Here is a 14,314-nt window from a genome sequence, read left to right on the forward strand (position 1 = left end):
GATGGGACTGAAACCATTTGAGGATCATCAGCAAGAGGAATGAATCTGATCACCTATGTTGGGTGTGCAGAGTGAAAAGAACACAAGGCCTCGGAAAGACCCCTGAGATGCACTAATATTTAAGAACTGGGTAGGAGAAAAGATGACCACAAGGGAAACTGAAGAATAAGCTAGGGAAGAAGGTAGATCCGGAGAGTACGGTGCTTGGAGACCAAAAAAAGAGAGCATTTCTTTTCTTTTCTTTTCTTTTCTTTTCCAGTAAGAAGTCGTAACTTTATGATAGAAACAGCACAAATTTCAAACCAAGCTGCAGTTACTCCTTTGAGACACCAAAAAAAGTTGCTTTCAGATGGTTACATTGTTAATTCCATAATTGCATTTACAATATCATTACTGTTGTTCTTCAGAGCTTGGACTGCCTTTGCTCTCGACACATTTGCTTGTGACATGACCAATTCTATGTCCTTAACTTCTACACCTGTTTCATCGACCTCTTCCTCTTCACTCTCCTCTTGTACAGTTGGAGTCTGTGTGTTTTCTTGAATGTTTGAGACAGCTTCACCTTGAACTTTGAATTTCTCAGCAGCTGCTAGTTGTGCTTGCTGAGATAAATCTTGGATCTTGGTTTCCCCAAAAACTATGTAGGTATCAGAAGCAGGGCTCTTGTAGGCATCTGGTTTTGTGACGACAAAGAGGATATTCTTAGATTTCCGGATAGTGATTCTAGTCACTCCTGTAACCTGTAGAAGACCCAGTTTGGACATAGCCTTCCGTGCCTTCTTTTCACTCCGACTCTGTTTTGCTTTACTGACTGGTTCTTCATCAATTTCAGCTGCTCCCGCCAGCTGGGCTTTTTGTGTGGTGGTCTGGGTGGAATCCTGTTCTTCAAGCCCTGGTACTGATTCACCACTGTCAGATGCTGTTCCAGACCCTGTCTCAGCCTGGGGCTGCGGCAACTCCTGCTCTGTAGCAGGGACGGTTTCGGTGACTTCGCCGGGCATTTTGTGCAGGGAACGCGGAAGCAAGATGGCGGCAGAAAGAGAGAGAGCAAGAGCGTGAGCCGCGCCTGTGGCAGAGGCAAGCAAAAAGAGAGCATTTAAAAAGACATTTGTCGACGGTGTTACCTGTTGCCAAGAGGTCAAGTCAAGTTGGAATGGAAAGGATCTATTGGATTTAGAAACTGTAAGTGACGTGGTCTGAGTGGTGTGGTGTGAGTGGCACTTGGGAATTGTTTAATGGTCAGTTCATTGAAAAAGTGACTAAATTGGGGAATCATTTTTTAAAATTTACATTATTTAACATGCTATTTTAACTGAAAACATATCACTGTACCTTTATTTGCCAATCTTTTGATAGGAGCCCTAAACCTTTCTTTGAGTATGATCTGTTTATTGGAATTCAGCCTCGGTTTTCTCACATAAATCATATCCATAAAGGTAGTGTCTCTCATTCCCTGTTTTAGTTTATTTAAAATAGACCAAGAACTCAAAGGTGCTCATGAAGCAGTCTGAATGCAGAAACCTAGATATTTATGTTCCCTCGATCTTTTCTTGCTCACCCCAATTCAGTGGAAAATTGTAAATCTTTCCAAACCACTCAATTTAATTTGCACAGAAACAACTATTTTATTTTTTCTATTTACATTTCATATAACAGTTATATAATGAGTATATGTAATAATCAGTTAAATTACATAATTATAGTAATAAGAATGCCCGGCATAAATAGGTTAAATAAACACAACTGATTCTTGGTAAGCCTATAACTACATAGAGAAAACAAAAATCCATAGAAAAGAAAACCAAAAAACAAAAATCCATGTATGTACTAGGCAGTAGCACGTTAGCTATAGTGCTACTGCCTGTATGTTTTATAAAGGCAACAGACAGTATCAGTCAATTTGTATTATGTTAGCTAAATATACGTTAAGAGAGTTTTTGCTTCAGTTACAGGGGTTGGTTCAGAAGGCAGTTAGATTGCAGTGAGCTGAGAAGTAGGAATTGAAGAAATGGAAAGATTGGATTAAATCAGAGTACTCTTACAAGAAGTTTAACTGTGCGGGAGGAGACAGTGCAGTAGCTGAAGACATAATTATAGTTGGCAGATAGGTAAACACATATTCTTCCTAAGAAGAGACCTGAGCATGTTTAAATTCTAGAAGGAGTAGTTCAATACAAATGAAAGAGCAAAGTTGATCAGTGAAGGTTCCAAGGAGGCAAGAATGAAATCCATGGCACATATAGAACGATTAATCTTGAATAGCAAGAAAGACATCCTTTTCATTGTAATAGGAGGAAAGAAGAAAAATATGGATTTGGGTGCAGGTAAGTTTTTAGGTTTGGTAGCACAAAGTCAAAGGAGTTCCTATCTGGTGACATTTATTTTTTTCTAAGAGGTTAGAGAAGCTGTCTGCTGAGAGTGAGGGGAAGGCAAGAGAGTTAAAGGTTTATGTGTGATGGAAAAGATTTGGAATAGGTACTGCATAGAAGGAAGAAAATGATCACTAAAGAAACACAATAGAGTTGTAATTCAGTGTTGAAGTCCTAGCTGAGATAGGCAAATCCTGTGCTATATGCTGGGTTGAGCATGTTAAATGGGAGGAACATGCAAAGATAGGTAAGACACAGTTTCTGTTCATCAAATGAGAAACAGAGACATATAAACAAACCATTTAAAAAGAATGGAAGATATAAATTGTGGCATACTGTGAAAATTAGTAAACTAGGTTGCACACAGCCACATTAATAAATCTTAAAAAACTTATTGTTGGTCAGGTGTGGTGGCTCACGCCTGTAATCTCAGCACTTTGAGAGGCCAGGGCAGGAGGATCACAAGGTCAGGAATTCAAGACCAGCTTGACCAACATGGTGAAACCCCACCTCTACTAAAAAAAAAACACAAAAATCAGCTGGGTGTGGTGGCATGCCTGTAATCCCAGCTGCTCAAGAGGCTAAGGCAGAAGAATTGCTTGAACCCGGGAGGTAGAGGTTGCAGTGAGCTGAGATCACACCACTGCACTGCAGCCTGGGTGACAGAGCAAGACTCTGTCTTAAAAAAAAAAAATAAAAAGAAAGAAGGAAAGAAAAATTGAGAATGATTATCATAAAAGTCAGATCATGATTACCTCTAGGAGAAAAGAGAGGAGTGTGATCAGAAAGGGACATAAAGGGGACTTTTGGGGTGCCAGTGATGTTCTAGTTTTTGACCTGGATAATGGTGTATTTAGTTGCAGCTCAATCAGGGAAGCAGAACCTCTTTGGGTCATAGGATAAGGGATTTATTATAGGAATTAGACCTTACACCACTGTGGGAGGAGCTGGGGGAAGTAACACCTCAAGAGGAAGTTGAAGGACCAGTGGAGTCACCAATTGATCCAACTGAGAAACCAAGTGCATCCAGCTGCCGAAATGAGACTGCACAGACTCCTTTGGCTAGCGAAGGAGTCTGTGGGCAGCTGCTGCTGCTGTGGGTCTGCAGCCAAACATCTGGTCATGAGCCTGGGACTGCTGTTGGGAAGAAGAGTTGTGTGTGGCACAGAGAAGAGCAAGGACACCTGGACCCTGTGAGACCTGTGCATCTGTCTGTGTCCACACCCGCCACAGCAACTTGCAGAGAGAAGGGCTGCTGCTTCACCTCTGCCTCCCAAATCTCACACAAGCTGCTCTTGTGGCCATGCCTGGAAAGGGACTCTGGGAAACACAGTTCCCAGGTTAATAAGTTTGAAATAAAATGATCCAGCACAGGTGGTCTCATGAGTTTCACTTCATAATTATCTGTGATAATGTGCATTTACAGTTCAGCATTTTTCTGAAGTTATAATTCATAAAAAGACTGTCAATCAATCAATAAAAGAACAGGCATGGCATTTCAAGGGCCATATATGATATGTTCCCATAGTGTTATCAGAGTATGTTTTTAAAAAGTGCTATGAAGCTAAAGAGACAACTCTGCCTGGGGGCATCAGGAAAGTTTTCATAGAAAAGGAGACATTTCAATATAGTAATAAAAATAGCTACCATTTATTGACCACTTACTATGTATGGGACATTATAATATGCTCTTTACTTATATCATTTCATATAATTTTTACAACAATCCTATGAGCTAGACATTATACTTCCAGTTTCTCAGATAAAGAAACTGAGGTCCAGATAAATAAATTAACTTGCGCAATCTAGCAAGAAACAGATCAGAAATTTGAAATACCTCTAGTTTACTCCAACCACGCGGAGCCACTACTCTCTATGGCCTTCCATTTGAGTCTGTTTGTTTTTTCTTTTTGGAGACAGACTCTCACTCTGTCACCCAGGCTGGAGTGCAGTGGTGCCATTATGACCCACTGCAGCCTTGACTTCTCGAGCTCGAGCAATCCTCTCACCTCAGCCTCTTAAGTAGCTAGGACTACCAGCCCTTGCCACCATGCCCAATTAATGTTTTGTATTTTGGTTTTGTAGCGATGGGGTCCCACTGTGTTGCCCAGGCTCAAGCGATCCTCCTGCTTTGGCCTCCTAAAGTGCTGGGGTTACAAGCATGAACCACTGTGCCTGGCCAGGCTTTTTAAAATGCCATCTTTTCTTATCCAGTCTTCCATCTGAGTCTTCACAGACAGTAAAAATATACCTGGCAGGCAGAAGGAATGGCATGAGCAAAGAGTTGGCAACATGAATGAGTGTGGTTTGCTTGCGGAAGATTAAGAAGGTTGACGAATGTCTGTGTAGGAGAAGGTGAAAAAGGTGAAAGATAAGCCATAAAATTTATTGAAGATTTTTTATGCCCTGATAAAGTGTTTCCAACTTATCCTCTAGTCAAAAAGAAGTCATTGGAAATTAATAAGTAAAGAAACAGCACTAACAGATTGTTTTCCTGGCAGTGATTATTTAATAGCCATCTCTACCTTTGTGTCTGGGAGTAGACTTTTTACCTGGACTCTTCGTTATTCTCTTTTTTTTTTTCTTTCCTTTTTGAGACAGAGTCTCACTCTGTTACCCAGGCCGTAGTACAGTGGACTGATTTTGGCCCATGGCAGCCTCAATCTCCTAGGTTCAAGCAATCCTCCTTCCCCAGCCTCCTGAGAAGCTGGGACTAGAGGCACAAGCCACCATGCACAGCTAATTTTTTTTTTTTTTTTTTTTTTTAAGTAGCTAGGAGGTCTCACTTTGCTGCCCAGACTGTTCTCAAACTCCCGAGCTCAAGTGATCCTCCTGACTTGGCTTTCCAAACTGTTGGGATTACAGGCATGAGCTACTACGCCCAGCCTGACTCTTCTTTATTCTTTATATAGAACTTTCCATCACATGATTTGTTTTGATCTCACAATTAGCCTATGAAGAATGTAGAATAGGTATTATTATCTCCATTATATGAACTTCAAAACTGAGGCTCAGTAAGGTTAGATAATTTGTCCAATGTCACTTGGCTAAGTAAGTGACAAACTTTGGAAACTTTGGAAGAAAGCCCACATTTCCCTGACTCCCTGTTTTCTCTTCTTCCTACCCCATGTTGCCTAACTTGACCTGGGCAAATGTGAAAGTAAAGAAAACAAAACGGGGCCGGGCGTGGTGGCTCACGCCTGTAATCCCAGCACTTTGGGAGGCCGAGGCGGGCGGATCACGAGGTCAGGAGATTGAGACCATCCTGGCTAACACGGTGAAACCCCATCTCTACTAAAAAATACAAAAAACTAGCCGGGCGAGGTGGCGGGCGCCTGTAGTCCCAGCTACTCAGGAGGCTGAGGCAGGAGAATGGTGTGAACCTGGGAGACAGAGCTTGCAGTGAGCTGAGATCCGGCCACTGCACTCCAGCCTGGGTGACAGGGCCAGACTCCGTCTCAAAAAAAAAAAAAAAAAAAAAAAAAAAGAAAACAAAACGAATCAAAATCCCAGTGCGTTTTCCAGTGAGCTGTAGCCAGGCCGAGTGAATTTTCTGTCTCTTGAATTCCAGGAGCTGAGAACTGATTGGCATCATCATCTTTTGAGAAATTAAACTTTAGTCATGAAATTTCTATTTGAACTAAAATTATATGACTCAGATATCTTTTGATTTAAACCTAATGACAGCAAATTGGTTCATAGTGGGAATACAGTAATTCTGGATAGGCATAAGTTTTGTGTTTTAAAATGAAACGCAGTTTTTGAATTGCAATGAACAAGAGAATGTAATTAGTCCCAATTGCCAAATCAGAAATTCTGCCAGGAATTTCAAGAAAGGAAAAAAAGAATGGGATCGTGTTCAACATCGATGCCAGGGAAAGAATGCTTCCAGAGGCTCGAGGACTCTCCACGGGAAATCAGTTCCCTCCAGTTCCTTAAATCTCCACAGCCGTACCTTTCATCAACACTGAGCATTTCCTCGATTTTAAAATTCCTAGTTTGGTATTCTGTTTTCCTTTATTAAAACTCCTGTCATTGCTCTGAAATCCCCACCTCCATTTATAAAGTCTGAATGTATGAAGGTCATGAGGATTTTGTTTTTCAATGGTATCCGATTTTTCCTTTAACATAACCAGTGAGGAGGAATAGAATGAGGGCTGGACCGGGGCGGCTGGCATCCGAAGTGCTTGCTTGCGAGCTTTTTTTTATCCCTTGTTTGTTTCCTGGATGTCTGTCTAAGGAGATGCCAGAGTCTGTGTCCTGATAACTCACTGGGTCTGTAAAGCGACTGCTGATGGAAAGCTTCCCCGCCACCCCAGCGTGATTACACTGAAATTCAGAAATCTACCAGAAGACAGTTTTCTCAATTCATCACCCTTCCAAGGACGTTACGTAGGTCTCGCTTTCTCAGAGTGAGCAACAACAAAGCAACATAGAAAGAAGGCACATCACCCTTCCATCCCTTCCAATTTATATTACTTTCTCAACTGGCTTTTAAGCTATTGCAAGTATGTATTCATATCATCTCTCTTTGCAAAACTGCTTAGGTCTGAAGCATAGGAATATATATATTTCTTCCAAAGCAGAAGATACATATGTTTTCTTCTCAAGCAATGACATCTTGGGGATAGGTGTCAAAGCATCACATGATTCTAGTGTCTTATTAAAATTGGTATTTTTCTAGATCCAGGAGTTCCATGAATAGACAGTAGCGTTTCTCTTCATTCTCAGTGCCAGCTATGTCTACGTGGAAGAAGAGACACACGCTTAAAGCTGGTGGCAAAGGCTACTGACTTGGTTGATAGGAGTATTCTGCTTCGATTATTTTGTTTAAACTTTTTTTGAAAATGTTTTATCATCTGTTAAGATTCAACAACATCAGGGAAAAAAAAAAAAGATCTCAAAAGCTCTCTGCCTTACTCAATTTCAGATAATTATGTTAAAAGTTGTTTAGAACTGCAATCAGAGGAAGGTTCTAACTAACTTTTAACAAAATAAAGTCCAACAAGCAGACTTCCATAGAACTGGCTCATTGGCAGGTAGCATAAGAGAGAGAATTGTTTTATTTGAAGTTGTCGTATTTCACCATCCTCAAATTAGGTGAATTTTTTAAAAGTTTCTGTTATCCCAAATGAATTTCTGATTTTCATTAGAAAATTGCTAAACCTTCATGTTGTCTAGAAAATTTCTCTAATTTGAAATTAAAGATTTTACTAAAAATAAAGAAATAAATAATAAAAAATAAAATAGGTATTTTTTTAACCTAAGTTTTCTCTCTTTCAGTATTATTCTTACTTGGCTTGAAAGATGCTGCTTTATGCCCAGCCAAAAATATGAAAGATTCAAATACAAAGCATTTAAGTACCGAGCATATTGCAGTATGCGATGCTGGCCTCACTATCCTATTGGCTCCTATCCACAAGAATTCAAAATGGAAAATGTACCTAATGACGGTTTATGCGTAACTTCTGGGAAATCTCTTTGGATTTTTTAGAATTTAACCCTGTTCGTCATTTCATATAAGTGGTCCCAAAGAGATCTCCATAAGTGGCCAGCTTTAATTTGTATGCCTCAGGGGTTCACAGCATTGTGAATGGAAATGAAGGGCTGGCCCTGGTTTCAAAATGACAGCTTGCTTGGTTATAGGCAGGATACAGTAGTTCAAAATTAACCACAATTATCAGAGCCAAGCGTTCTACCTCCTGCTTATTTAGCAACCTGAGTCCCTCAGTCTAAACCTGAAAAGTTATTCTAACTGCATCTGATCAAATATATTAGCTGAATTAGATTTAATCCATTGCTCAATACCAGCTCCTTCCATAGCATTAGACAAATAGTCTAAGTGTCTTGTCTTCCCTACCTGTATAATTGGAGATTATTCTCTTGGATTCTGTGATGAAATACTAAACTCCTGCTTTTGTTGCCTCTACCCAAGGGCTTAGGGCTTTTTCCTGTGCTTGTGGCTGGGGAAAGTAGCCCTTTCTTTCTCTTATACTTTCCTTGTGTCTATAGCAACACACTCTCAAATACTTATCGTGTTTGAATGGGAAACAAATCCTGTATTACTTGTTGAGATTTATAAGTAAAACAATGTAAGTGCACAATTATAGGTAGGTAAAGTGGCTCCATAATCTAACTTTTTGTAGTACAGAGAATAAACATAGTAAAAGATCTTGTTTCCGGGTATCTCTGTTCTGCCACCTGGCTTACTTCTCCAATCAGTCTACTCTAGATAGTTTTCTGATCAGTTCTGAGAAGGAGATAATAATATTTGTCTAACCCCTTTTACAGATGAGAAAGAATTTATGAGTTAGGCTTTTGTGTTTGACTTATGCTCTTCCATCTATAGTTATATATTAAAATAGTTTAGAATGAGTTAATATATGTAAAGCATTCAGAGCAGTACCTGTACCTGGTATATGATACTATATAAACATTTGCTCTTATTTTGAGTTTGTTTGTTTTAAGAAACTGGGTCTCACCGTATTGCCCAGGCTGGTCTTGAACTCCTGGCTTCAAGCAATCCTCCTGCCTTGGCCTCCCATTCCAACTGCTTTATGAAGTCTTCCCTATTCTCATCTGGGTACTCCTCTCTCTGTATAACCAGGTGCTTCTTGGACTTGTTTTCCAATTTAAACTTACATTGTATTTAATTGCTTCTATTGCTGTCTCCCTCACTAGACAGTAAGCTATTTGAAGGCAAGAACCATGGCTTTTCTTTGTATTGTCTTCCGCTTCAATGCCAGTTATATTACTTTCAGGCATTACATCCTTTAAAAAGTGTTCATTGGTTTAATTGCACTGATGATCTTCAAAACCGGTGGGAAGTTATTAACCAGTGTAGGCTTTGCTCTTAGACCTGCCTACAAATACTAAGAGACATTAAATTAGTTTCTCTATGGTGTAGATAAATTGGGGTTGTGATAAAATTAAGCAAGTGGCATGGTCAAATGGCAGGGACCAGAAAAAAGGTAATTGCAAAACAGCAAAATCAAAAAATGTACAAACAGTGGAATTAATTTAGATTGGAACTCACTAAAGCAGCAGGCAGACTGGGGCACAAAATTAGAGACAAGATCAATACGAGGTAAGGGAATAGGGCAAGCTGAAGCATGGTTCAGACCCCATCCACAGATAGCTGCAATCTTAAGAAGGTATCTGAAATGGCTTCTAAGTGTTGCATTGACAGGTGACTGTGGGATCGGAGATCAAAAGATCATAGTCTCTTAACTAGGAAGGATAAGTCTTTCCACGTTCGTTTTGTCCCAAGATGTTTGTTAAAAGATCTCAGCTTATTAGAATAATTCCCATGTATCCAGGCTCATCTTCACAAATCTTCAACTTCCAGAGCTATGTCAAGATAGTAGGGCTATGTCTTCAAAAAGGATCACAGATTTAATCATCACTTAATTAGAGAACCAATTCCAATTTTCTAAATACTACAGGATTTTCCACATTGAATTTGTTCTCTGGAACTCCTAATGGTTGGGCTTTTGACCACGGTACCAATAGCATTCGCTCTTAATGCTCACTAAGCGGAACATTAGATGCACAACTGTCTAGATGTTATTTGGTTGCAGATGGCAGGTCCTTAAGTCTAAAAGTTATCCCTCTCAGTGGTGTACCACTATGCAATACCACATGCTTCAGACCTCAACTTCTACAGTACTGCTTACTTGGATCAGAGAAGGAAGAAAAGGAAGGGAGAGAGGGAGGACACTGTGTAGGAAGGAAAGAAGTTTAATAATGAGTTTGGTGGAGCAGACAACAAACAGGGAAATGCTATCCAGACTTAGAGGTCGCTGAGAAGCTGAATTTAATAGTTTTGATCATAGAACTAAAGAAGATGTATTTCAGTCTTTAAGAGAGTTAAATAGGGCTCTAAGTGCAGAAGGTTAGAAGTACTTGGCCGCCAACCCATTAGTATGCACTTGGAACCGTACTTTATCTTGTCCCAAAATTGATTTTTCGTTTGTAGAAGGGCGCCCCCCAATAGCTGAATTGTTTTCAGCTAGAAAGTCTGCCAAGAGCTCAGGTCCTTGAGTAAAGATGTTTTTTATGTTTCTGTCATTCGGACTCTTAACTGTTAAAGAGGGTTAACCAGATATTTGTGTTTGTAAAGTCCAAGAGCTCTATTGTCTGAGAAAGGGAGTCATCCTACAGCACTTTGGGAGGCTGAGGCGGGCGGATCATGAGGTCAGGAGATCGAGACCATCCTGGCTAACACAATGAAACCCCGTCTCTACTAAATATACAAAAAATTAGCCGGGTGTGGCTACAGTCCCTACAGGGGGCGCCTGTAGTCCCAGCTACTCAGGAGACTGAGGCAGGAGGATGGCGGGAACCCGGGGGGCAGAGCTTGCAGTGAGCCAACATCGTGCCACTGCACTCCAGTCTGGGCGACAGAGCGAGACTCCATCTCCAAATAAACAAACAAACAAACAAACAAATAAATAAATAAATAAATAAATAAAAAATTAAAAAAAGGGAGTCATCCTAGACTTCCCCCTCTATACTGGGCATCTGATGTTTCTTTGGCTATCTCAAATTCAATCTTCCTCCCTAACATCACCTTAACATTTGGGGGGTGAGGATTTTCTTTACTAAATTTTGAGTACTATAAATCAAGATACCTTGTCCTTGCTCTGAAAGCTGATGGGGCTCTCAGATGCAATTATATGCTCCTTCCATAGGATCTGTAACTCTTACTGTCTTGGTTATCAAAAGCCAACCATATGGCTTAAACTCAGCTAGCTGGGAGTGCCTTTTCTGGGACTTCTCTTTAGTTCTCCTATTATCAAAGCAATTGACTTCAGCTTCCCAGCAATCTCTAAGTCTAGACAGTAGTTTCCTGTTTTCTGCCCCATCAGACTCAATATTAAACTTCTTTCCTTCCTACACAAGGTTCTTCCTTCCTCCCACTCGAGTCACAAGTGCAATGAGACAGGAAAAATCAGTAGGACCTATTTCATTCCAGTGACAGTAGCCCAGTGAAACTGTCAATTAGCTACTACTGACTTGGCCCCTGTCGTTACTAAGCCTAGTTCTCCACCCAGTTTTTTTAGTTATCCAATACACTTATTTTTAAAATTCCCTTTTTGTTTAAGTCGGTCAGATTTGATTTTTATTATTAGCAACCAAAGAACTCTAATTCAATATCCCTTTTCCCACACATTTTCCTCTTCACTCGGTCCTGTGTATTTTAATCCAGAACAGAGCTTGACTCTATTTACTTTGTATACAGCTACTTTGACATCACCTGTAAGCCAAGCTTTTTTTTTTTTTTTTTTTTTCTGAGACAGGGTCTCACTCTGGTCCTGGAGTGCAGTGGCACAATTATAGCTCACTGCACCCTCCAGCTCCTGGGCTCAAGTGATCTTCCCGCCTCAACCTCTCAAGCAGCTGGGACCATAGGCGTGCGTCACCAAACCCGACCAGTTTTTTGTTTCTTGTTTTGTTTTGTTTTAGATGCGGGATCTCACTGTGTTGTCCAAGCTGGTCTTAAACTCCTGGGCTCAAGCAATCCTCACACCTCAGCTTCTCAAAGTGCTGGGTTACAACAGGCATGAGCCATTGCACCTGGCCAAGCTTTTTTTTAATATGCAATCTTTTCTTACCCAGACCACTGCAAGAGCGTTCATGCTTCCACTGTTGTCATCCTCAAATCTAACCCATTTTCCATATTGCAAGCACATCAGTCTTTTAAAATTCAAATCTAATCATGATATTCTTCAGTCTAAAACTCTTGCTTCCCACTGCTTTTAGAAGAAAATTAAAAATCCTTAAGAAGGCCTATAACACATTTCATAATCTGGCCCTGGTCATCCCTTCAGCCTTGTTTTACTATATTCTCCCTGCCTGCTCACTGAGCTCCAGCAACTCTGGCCTCCTTTTGATTTCATTCTCTCTCTCTCTCTTTTTTTTTTTTTTTTGAGACAGTCTCGCTCTGTCGCCCAGGCTGGAGTGTGGTTGCGCGATCTCGGCTCACTGCAACCTCCACCTCCTGGGTTCAAGCGATTCTCCTGCCTCAGCCTCCTGAGTAGCTGGGATTACAGGCACGTGCCACCACGCCTGGCTAATTTTTGTATTTTTAGTAGAGACAGAGTTTCACTATGTTGGTCAGGCTGGTCTCGAACTCCTGACCTTGTGATCCATCCACCTCGGCCTCCCAAAGTGCTGAGATTACAGGCATGAGCCACCGTGCCCAGCCCCTTTTCATTTCTTGAACACACTAAGCTTTTTCTTATCTCGGGGCCTCAAAAATGCAACTCCCTCCACCCAGGCTACTTCTACCCTGTCAATTATCTGCCTGCCTGTCTACTCTTCCCGTCTCACCTACAGTGTCGCTAAGGGAGGCCTTTTTGGCCTGGCATGGTGGCTCATGCCTGTAATCTCGGCACGTTGGGAGGCTGAGGCGGGCAAATCACTTGAGGTCAAGAGTTGGAGACCAGCCTGGCCAACATGGCAAAACCCCATCTCTACTAAAAATACAAAAATTAGCTGGGTGTGCTGGCAGGCACTGTAGTCCCAGTTACTTGGGGGGCTGAGGCAGGAGAATCACTTGAACCAGGAGGGCAGAAGTTGCAGTGAGCCAAGATTGAGCCACTGCACTCCAGCCTGGGTGACAGAGCGAGACTCCATCTCAAAAGAAAAAAAAAAGAGAGGCCTTTTCTTATCTCCTAATCTAAACACTACTCTTTTCCTTTGGAACAGTTATAATTTTTACATACCTATTTTTAAAATTATTCAGATAATGTCTGTCCTTGTACATGACAAGGTACAGATGATGTCCTAATGCTTGTTAGCTTCAAAAGAATGGGAATCACATCTGCTTTGCTCACCACTCCATACTGGGTGGATTGCTAGCACCCAGTAGAGTGCCTGACTTATAAAAGTTCTTTAAGAAGCATCTCAATTCAGATGACTGAATGAATGGATGGGAGTCATCACATCGTAATTTCTTCTCCTACCCTCACTATTACTTCCTATACTAAATCAGTTACTCAATCAGCAAGTCTTTCATTCAGTCTCTAAAATATGCCTCTCTTATCACTGCTACAGTTTAGTTCAGACTCTTATCATTTCTCCCCTGGGCCTTTGCAACAACTTCCTAACTAGTCCTCTTTTTTTTTTTTTTTTTTTTAACATAAACTCAAGATTTTATTGTCTTCATAATAAAAGATGACACTTAGAACTGGATCACTTGGCCCTTTCTCTTCTTATCTCCTCCCAGTTCAAAATGCTTGCATCTTTTAATAGCCAGCATTCTCTTAGATCTGCAGTTGGGCTCAACGCACTCAAGCCTTAGCACAATCTTCTTTGTAGTTTTAGCCTTTTTCCGGAAAATCGGCTTAGTTTGCCCACCATAGCCACTCTGCTTCCTGTCATAATGCCGCTTTCCCTGGGCATACAGAGAATCCTTGCCCTTCTTGTACTGTGTCACTTTGTGGGGTTGGTGCTTGCCACACTTCTTACAGAAAGTCCGGCGGGTTTTAGGGACGTTAACCATGCTTGCGAGAGCGATACCGGCACGGGAAGAAAAAAACCTAACTAGTCCTCTTGTCCCCAGTCTTGTCCTTCTCTTACGTTTCACACTGCAGCTGGAGTGATCTCCTGAAATCACGAATCTGATTGTATCACCTCTTTACTTACAGTGCTTTGATAGCTTCTCATCACCTGCAGAATGAAGGCCAAATTCCTCATACAAAGCCCTAAGTGACTTAGTTCTCTATATATCTGTAGCTTCTTTCCCCCACTACTCTCTACTTTTAACTTGAAGCTTTTTCTTTTCCCTCGTGGTTCCCTTGGCCTAGGACACGAGTGACACTGTTCTTCACCTCACCAACTCTAACATCCCACAGTGCCCCGTGTCCTAGCACAGTTTATTATGTTGTGCTGAACTGTATCTGTTTATGTGTCTGCCTCTGTCATTACAATGAAAGTTC

At 41.0% G+C, this 14,314-nt stretch overlaps 2 protein-coding genes across 2 annotated transcripts; both read right to left on the reverse strand.

The window, feature by feature from the left end:
- Positions 1 to 254: 254 nt before the first annotated feature.
- NACA2 (nascent polypeptide associated complex subunit alpha 2) lies at positions 255 to 1,128 on the reverse strand. Its single transcript, XM_003912852.5, has one exon. The coding sequence runs from the start codon at positions 999 to 1,001 to the stop codon at positions 354 to 356; it is 648 nt and encodes a 215-aa protein (XP_003912901.1). The 5' UTR covers positions 1,002 to 1,128; the 3' UTR covers positions 255 to 353.
- Positions 1,129 to 13,511: 12,383 nt separating this feature from the next.
- Positions 13,512 to 13,912, reverse strand: LOC100999053 (60S ribosomal protein L36a-like). The gene has a single exon (XM_003912851.4). The coding sequence runs from the start codon at positions 13,876 to 13,878 to the stop codon at positions 13,558 to 13,560; it is 321 nt and encodes a 106-aa protein (XP_003912900.1). The 5' UTR covers positions 13,879 to 13,912; the 3' UTR covers positions 13,512 to 13,557.
- Between the last annotated feature and the right edge of the window lie 402 nt (positions 13,913 to 14,314).

Source organism: Papio anubis, chromosome 17 (genome assembly GCF_008728515.1).
Source record: "Papio anubis isolate 15944 chromosome 17, Panubis1.0, whole genome shotgun sequence".
NCBI lineage: Eukaryota > Metazoa > Chordata > Mammalia > Primates > Cercopithecidae > Papio > Papio anubis.

Excerpts from the sequence above, each read along its gene's own strand:
- LOC100999053 (XM_003912851.4), bottom strand. The coding sequence starts at position 13,878 with ATGGTTAACGTCCCTAAAACCCGCCGGACTTTCTGTAAGAAGTGTGGC.
- NACA2 (XM_003912852.5), bottom strand. The coding sequence starts at position 1,001 with ATGCCCGGCGAAGTCACCGAAACCGTCCCTGCTACAGAGCAGGAGTTG.